The following is an 8,576-nucleotide window of genomic DNA, read 5'->3' as shown; positions in this document are numbered from 1 at the left end:
CAAAACACTATCTGCAAGCAAATACAAAAATAGCTGCAATAAAAGTAAGCAACTACGGGCAATGACAAAGACCTAAAATGCATACAGCAGTACCGTACAGACAATGCTAGAAAATCTACGTTGAGCATAGTTTACCTATACGCAATAGCATGTGACTTTGGAATGTCCACTGACAACCCACAAACAAATTTGATAAAGCTTGTATGACGCCACAGCTTGTTCGCAAGAATCAATGAGCAACCTATAACTCAACACTACGATTCACCTGCAAGAAGAAGCAAAGAAATTGTAGTAAAAACTATGAAACATTGGTGGAGGGCTCCCGATGCATCGCACAGCATGTTTGCAGGAAAATGTACACTCCTAGGGGCTGAATACTAAAGAAAATAACAGCTTGCAGAAGATGAATGAGATAAACCATGCCACATAATTCGAAATACTCATACAAGCAGACAAAATACATTTTATAGGCCCTTTAAATGGAAACTTATGCATAGTCTAAATGATCGTCACTTACACGACTAGTTATATTTGAATATTGCAAAAATACCCCCTCATGCATTGAAGTACACACTGACACATTCAGAACATATATATGCATTTTGCAAATGCTTTGAAATGGATGTAAACTACACACACATTACAACATGCAAGATGCATCATGTAAAGAAAGCACACTACACAATATGTAAAATGAATCATGCAAGCATACCGTCCAACTTGCAAAATGCACTGTTGAACAGTAACGTGTTACGCTGACATGCAAACCAATCATGCACTATACAAGAGAATTGAATCACCAGGTACTTGTGCAAACAAGCAGATAATGCATGGATGCATTATGCATACATATCATGCAAGTACATCATACACTATGTTAGTGTATTAAGCCAAGACACTCCATATCAATACAACATGCAAAATGCATTCAACAGCATATACCCGCATGCAGGGGAGGATGCAGTAGGAGGCCCGTCCCCACTGACTTTATCATTAACACCTAATTAAATATATTTATGATGCATTAATTACAGATTAAATCAAATAAGTTAAGTAGGTAAAGGTTTTTTTCCAGCCCAATAACAATCCTTCACAATCACGGGCAGAAGCTGAAACAAGAAGTCTTCTTCGTTCGGCCTGCGCGTGAGTCAGAACACCGAACACCTAGTCACCACCCTCACCTCGTCGCTCCACCCTCGCCTTGTTGCTCCGTCCATGTCGTTGCTTCGCCTTGTTCATTGCATCCGCCTTCCAGTCGACAGTCGCCCTCGGCTCTTGCCAGTCGCACAATCATCCGCCCCTACACTCAGCTGTCTGACCTGTAGTCGAGGCGACGCTGACCTCCAATCCGAGCTGTCAGGCCCTCGTCTATATTACTTTGGATCACGAAGCACACTCTAGTTGAAGCCCTTGGTCGATTTCATCTCGATCACAAGCAACCTGAAGCCCCCTTCCTCCGTTTCCCCCTTCCAACCCCTTCCAGTCGCACGCAAAGAAGCCATTCGGTCACAGCTCTTCTCTCAACTCACAAGACTCTTCCACTCTCCTTCTGCCTTTCTCTCCCTCTCTCCTTCTCTCTGTTCTTACTTTCTTTCCCTGCCTGTACAAGGCACACTGACTGGAGATAGCGGACTTAGGCATTTAAACTTCAAAGAGCAGCGAAGGCGAAGCCAAGGCGCACAACTTTAATTTGTTTCTTGATTTTTTTTTCATTGATCAATCCTTTGTTAATTTGTTAAGCAACGGATTTTGCTCTTAAAAAGTTATATAGTTATATCAAAATTAGCACTATTTCATGCCATAAATTCAAATTTAAAAACAAATCTTGAGAAAAGCCTATCTATTATTTGAGAAAATATTTGTATCTGCTCATTTATTTAGGCTTTGCTTGGCTTGTAGGAATTCAAAGAGAGAAAATGAAAATGAATGAGTAAAAGAATTGAATTGAATTTAGGCTTCATTTGGGACAACTTTCTTACTACTTCTTAAAAAAGATTTCTAGTACAAAAATTGAAAGAAAAAAAAAAAAACCCCCGCCAATGCAGGTCCCAAGCCCGGATGAAAGAGGCTGTTCTTTTTACTTAAATGATTTGCGGCTCCACATCAAAAAAACCATGGCTTCGCCCCTACCCGCATGGGCCCTAGCAAGCATGATGTATGCACACACGTGACGCCTAAAAATGCTACGCGAGTCAACAAATGGACTTAAGTTCAAGTTTGATCCTTGTTCGTGAATGGTTAAGAGTCGATACGACTTGAACCGTTGAATAAATATACGATCATAGTGCCAACCGGAGCATTTGATTTTATACGTTCATATTAGGCATTCGAGATCTATTACAAGAAATGTTCATTACTAAAAGCATACAACTCTTGATTCTCAATATCCGTATGATAACTCACAACACCAATAATTGAACTCAATCCTCTGTCAGCATGCAATCAGAGTTAACACGGTCTAAATGACATATACATGACCTATTTAAATATACCCGATGATGGACGTGTTGGCAGAAAATCTCAACAGGAGGAAACCCCAAACTTTTAAAATGCCTCCCACACTTATAAAATATAAACATATAAATTAACTTTAACATCACCCTGATGATGACTGTGTTGAAAGCTAATATCAACCGTAGGATTAGTCTTTAAATTCTACAAAAAACTTCAAAACTCTACATACATTCAAAAATCGAAATTTATCATCTAACACTTAAAAGCAAAATACTTATCTACCCTCCGCAACAATTTGTCGAGATGAATAAATTTGAAAATCACTTCAGCTCACAAAGAACAAATGTCTAATCAAGAATATCACTAGCATTCATTCTTAAATTATCTCCTGTCAGTAAATACGTGGTACGTGTCATCTACCAGTAGTTTCACCACTAAATGACACCACAGGTAAATGGTTATGACTGAGACCCTCTGACTGGGTGGTTTTACCGTCAAATGGTACCACTGAATTACGATCATGGCTAGAGCCCGTATGTTCCCCAATGGCTCTAAATTCTTGAGTAATGAATCAATAGGGCACAAAGCCCTTTGTTAGCTAAGGTCGGCTAAAATATCTCCCCTTAAATAAACATTCACCCCAAGTCTATAAGATACCCTTGAATGATGCAAACATCCTTTGATCAGGTTCGGTCGATTATCTCCTCTGACTAAGTAGACTAGGGATTATGATGACCCGGGATGATGGAACTAAGGAACCTTGATCGGGTTGATCATCATTTCCCCTACCATTCGCTTTAAGTGTGTGATGATATAAATTTCAATTTTCAATATCTAATTTTGCTCCTACTATACGTTAGATACTATATATATTTTCGATGACTACCCTTAATCGAAAGTTCTCTTTTGTTATCGGGAGGGATAATTAATTATGGGGACTTACGCCTATAGGAAACGAACTCATATAAGAAAGTCCTCACAAAATGAGGACAAAATCTCTAGTTATATCTTATCCAAAACTCAATGTCATCTGAAAATTTGCCTCAGAACTTAAACGTTAGAACTCTCCTTGACGACCCGAAAAAGAAAGGAGTCGCGGAGAAGCCGGGGTGCAAATTTTCGGAGCCCACAGTATGGAAGACCACCTCCTCAATTCATTGTGATGTTTTGATTCTATTTTACCTATAATGCTTTAAATATCAAGAATCCTAAACTATAATAATCTTTTGGAAGAAATAAAATTCAAAATTTTGGGAGGAAATCTCTACTAAAGGGAAAGCTTGGTGGCATCTCCAAGATTCTTGGCTTGGTAACTAGATCAACCTTCCTTTGGTGAGGATGTTCGTGTTCTTGTCATTCTTTATTTTGTTGATTTTTTTTTTTTTTTGCTCATATTCTTTCTCACATTACCCACAAGTGAACTGGAACCTCTCTCTAACTCCCCACGCTTCTGGCCATACCGCCATAGTTTCTTACATTCAAGTAAACTTTATAAACCAACTGCCCTCAATACAGCCATCCGCCCTTTCTTCAATTACATATACCAATAATTCCAAATTAAGCTCTAAACAAGTTTTGGATCAACAACCCCACATTCTAAAGCTATACACAAACCACTTCATTCCATCATTTCCCCCCCACCCCACCCCCTCTCTCAAAGCGTTACCTTCAGCACCACATAAACTCAGACTTCACTTGGAAACCCAAATCCTATACCCACCTTGGAGCTCTTGACCACTTTTGGCACCCCTTCTTCCCAAAGTCTTCAAAGTTTCAAATCTCGGAGTCATCCTATTTCCTTACACCAAATAAACTACTCCCCATCATTCTCCATTTCAAGACCCACCATACATTTTGCATCACCTCTCCTCTCTCTCTCACCTCATGAATAGCACTATTCCTGATTTTTCACTCCTAGTCATCCTCCCTAAGCTTATCTCTCTTAACAATTCATCTAGCTCTATTCAATCTTTTTATGAATCTCTCATCTCTCTGTCTCTCTCGTGAACCTTCCTTATGGCATTTCCCTTCCTCTCTTTGATTGTAAATAACCGCCATCGCTACAATTTCTCAAAACAAACACCACTCAAAGGAAATTATGTTAATGCAATTGCCATTTTAAAATTATCATGCATTATAACAAAAAAGGTGCACAATTAACTTAAGTTTGAGGGACTTACAAGTTCATGACTAATAGATTTTAAAAATTCCTAAAGAGAATATACTATGTTACAGAATTTAATATAGATATCATGCAATTTAATATTCAGAAAACTTTGCTCCAAGCCTCCAACATATAGTTCTCTCCTACTTGTGCTCCCAGAAATGATTTACTTCATTAAAAAAAAAAGGACAGATGTTTTAGTTTCCAGAGGAGACATTAAAAGCAAAGACATTTGACAATTTCTAGCCTTCAACTAATTGGCCAATGCCTAGAAATTCTGTTAACCATATCCTAGGATGTCAACATCAGAAAATTGAGTGTTACTTTTCGGTGAAGTTATATTATCACATATTAGGGCTTGTAACAATTCCTACAATTTACAAGTGACCAGATTCAAAATCATACAGTACGTTTTTATTTATTTTTTAATGTTCTCCAATTAACTGAAAGCATAAATTAAACATTCTTAACAAAAAGCAAGATGAGACAGTAAGCATACGTTGAGAAAACTGAATCAATATGAGAAGACACCAGAATGACATTTTCTTCAGCCTCTGGAATATACTTAGGCAAGATTCTCAGGACCACATGCTTCAGGTCTGAATAAACTAGTGTTTTCCCTTTGAACAGACCACCAGCAAGTCGATTTGCACCAGTTTTAGCAGAAAAAAGATCAACTTGCACATCGACCTCCCAATGAGCTGACTTCTTAATAACTTCTGAAGCCGACAAAACATACTATTGCAGAAAAATGTCAGGGAAACTTTTTCAATAAGGTAAATTAAAAAAGAAAATAGCAAGCATGTCACTAATTAAGTTGTACAAATGTACAGAACCAATTTTTTTAAGTTTGCAATCAGTTTTTTACACGTTAGTTCGAGGATGCTCTGCATATAAAATTACTAACGAAAAAACATAATTAAAATGAAAAACATTTTATTTCAATTAGTAATTTATGGCCCATTAGTGTTAAAAAAATGCGAATAAATAATTAATTAATGTTTCACAAATAGGGATGCAAATAAACCAATATGTTTGGCAATCTACAAGTAGTTTGGCTCTGTTAAAGCTCAGTCGTGACCGTTAAATTAAATAATCTAACAAGCTAGAACTATTATAAACATAGGATTGATAAATGAACAACCTTGAGTTAACAAGTTGCTCAGCAGTCTTGCTAGTTAATAGACTCAATAGAGCTCATTTGGTTATCTAATAAACCAAGTTCCAATCAGGCTTAAATAGTCATAATTTTAAATGAACCAAAATTGAGCACAACTAAAAATGCTAGATTGAGCTTTATATCAAGCTTAAATAGAGTTTTGGCAAATGAGCACAAGTTCAAGCAAGCTCCTACTCGACTCAGCTCAGATCATTTACAACCCTATTCAAAAATAGCCCGTTGTCCTTGGATTTAGTGGCGGGATTGTGAGTTTGGGCGATCAAGTCATTAATAAGTGTACAAGTTTTAGATATATCGGTTCTATTGTTCAGAGTGATGGTGAAATAAATGGGGATATTATTAGTAGAATTCAAGTTGGTTGAAATGGGGGAATGCATCAAGCTTATAGTGTGATAGAAAAGCCCCCCTTAAACTTAAGGGAAAACTCTATAAGATTGTTGACCTGCAATGCTTTACGGTGCAGAATGTTGGCCATTAAAAGAGAAACATAATATTAAGTTAAGTGTTGCAGAGATGAGGATGCTTGGGTGGATGAGTGGTTTTACTCTTAGAGATAGGATACAAAACAAGCAAATACGTGAAAAGGTTGGAGTAGCTCCAGTGGAAGATAAGATTAGAGAGAGACATCTTAAATGGTTTGGTAACAAAAACGGCGGCCTTCCGATGACCTGGTTAGGAGAGTAGATGTATTAGATTTCGCTTATGTTAAAAAATGTAGAGATAGGCCTAAAAAGACTTCGTTAGAAAAAATTAGAAATGACATTTATTTATTAGATTTAAATGAGAATTTGACTCTTAATATAATACAACATAAAAAAGAATTCATGTAGTCGACCCCACGTAGTGGGATAAGGGCTCGATGTTGTCGTTGTTGTATCGCATTTAACCGGGATTTGTGTTGGGTCGGTAGAGTCTTAAGGACTTGAATTTTCTACCAAAAATATATACGGCTTAAATTCAATCAACTTTTCATTTCAAATCTTACATGATTTATTCATTTAAGTCAAAATTTCAAAATTCAAAGAAACAATAACCTCCTTATGGACATCAATGTACAGTCAATATTTAACTAATTGTCATGTCCATAAGGATGAGCTTAATCTAATATCAACAACAAATCTATTTCAACTGCTGACCTCATATGCAAGTATTGTCAGCCACTTAAAATAATGTCCCTTCACATGAAAAGGAGAAATAACTAAGGAAAGTTGCAATGGTGAGTATGCATTGGCACCCATATAAATGTTCTTAATATATAATCATCATCAAAACCATTTAAGGATAATGACCTCATATGCTAGCCTTGTGAGTCACATGCAAAGAATAATTGACTTTCTCAAAAGACACTTTCAATGGTGAGCCTACAATGGCACCCATATGGTCGAGTTGCTTTGCTTTAGTGGCTAATAAATAAGATTCAATTCATAAATTTAAAATATCCTAACATCATAGAGAGTATTGCATGATGACTTTTGAAATGCTTGGGTGAGTACAGAATTGTGAGACCAGTGTCTCTTCTCACCCACGAACTAGAACTCAATGCAGATATCATTAATTGTGACATCAGATATCATTAATTGTGACATTATTACTTCTCTTTTTTGGGCCTTTTTCAATACTTTCTAGGTTAAATGTACCTCAAATTCTAACTAAATTGTTCAACTTAACTCAAATTAAATCATTAAAATGTTAAAGCCCGATATAAGATATATTTGAGCACTTCAAAATTTCTCAGATATCTAGTGCTCCAACTCTTTCTCTTTCAGTAGCATTATACAATTCTCTTCGTTTAAGTATACCCCTCGACAAATTCCAAGATCATATCTTTTCCAACAAACTCAAAATAATAACAATATATTTCATCACTTTAGTCAAAAGTTTTTTAAAGAGATAAACAATCATAAAATATGATTAATTATTTGGGTTTGCCCTGATGGAGAACCTAAAACCCATATTAAAATAAAACCTGTTTGATTCAATCACATCAAATAGGGAAAGATCTCTAGAAATGTAGACCTTCATTTTTAAATTTATAAGTATTTTTATTCTAAACTTTGTAATACAATTTTATTTTTGCCTTTCAAGATAATATATTATTCTTTAAGTAGCACTCAATTGCAAAATCCTAAACATCTTTTTTTAACTTATAGTTAGGTATATGTTTCTACTTCTCAAGGTACAACAACAAAACTTGCGACTAAGAGTTCATCTGATAAAAATTATGAAAAGATTATTAGGAGTTATTAAGTTGCAAGTATTTCAAATGCATGTGTATTCTATAAGTATTGTGATAGGAAGTGGATGCAATTTTAGCAAAATCAGATAACGACACAAGAAATTCAGAAAGAAAAACACACAATAACTATTTTTTATTGAAACAACTAAGAAGAAAAACACAATATACAGTTAGATCTTCAATTGGAGAGGAAGATCCACCTCTCTCAAATCCCTAGCCGTTGACTAGAGCCCGATGAACCTAATAACAATCTACATTCAACAAACCAAACATAACCCTAACCAAAGGGAAACCACCTACTTAAAGCAAATAATAATTTTTCAAATCCCCAAACAGCCCTCCTATATTGACTTTCCCTCCTGACTTCCCCCTTTCTCCTATTCAAAATTGCCCTTGGCCCCACCCAAAGGGGCAGTCAATCATCCTAAGCGGAAGCATATTCTGCCTCAAATATGCTAGAGCTGTAAATATGCTAGAGCTGGTCCAGGAAGGACTAGCTGGACTGATCCAGAAGGGACCGGTCTAACAATACCCCCCCCCCC

General features: G+C 36.3%; 1 protein-coding gene across 1 annotated transcript in view; it reads right to left on the bottom strand.

The window, feature by feature from the left end:
- Positions 1–246: 246 nt before the first annotated feature.
- LOC110111048 overlaps positions 247–8,576 on the bottom strand; it is a 21,868-nt gene continuing 13,538 nt past the window's right edge. The window contains exons 3-4 of the mRNA XM_020842742.2: positions 5,118–5,356; positions 247–265 (exon numbers count right to left, since the gene is read on the bottom strand). Coding sequence (XP_020698401.1) covers positions 262–265; positions 5,118–5,356 — 243 coding nt within the window. The 3' untranslated portion in view covers positions 247–261. The remainder of the gene's footprint in view (positions 266–5,117; positions 5,357–8,576) is intronic.

Source organism: Dendrobium catenatum, unplaced genomic scaffold (genome assembly GCF_001605985.2).
Source record: "Dendrobium catenatum unplaced genomic scaffold, ASM160598v2 original_scaffold_161694, whole genome shotgun sequence".
Classification (NCBI taxonomy): domain Eukaryota; kingdom Viridiplantae; phylum Streptophyta; class Magnoliopsida; order Asparagales; family Orchidaceae; genus Dendrobium; species Dendrobium catenatum.
This window is presented reverse-complemented; position numbering and strand designations above follow the sequence as displayed.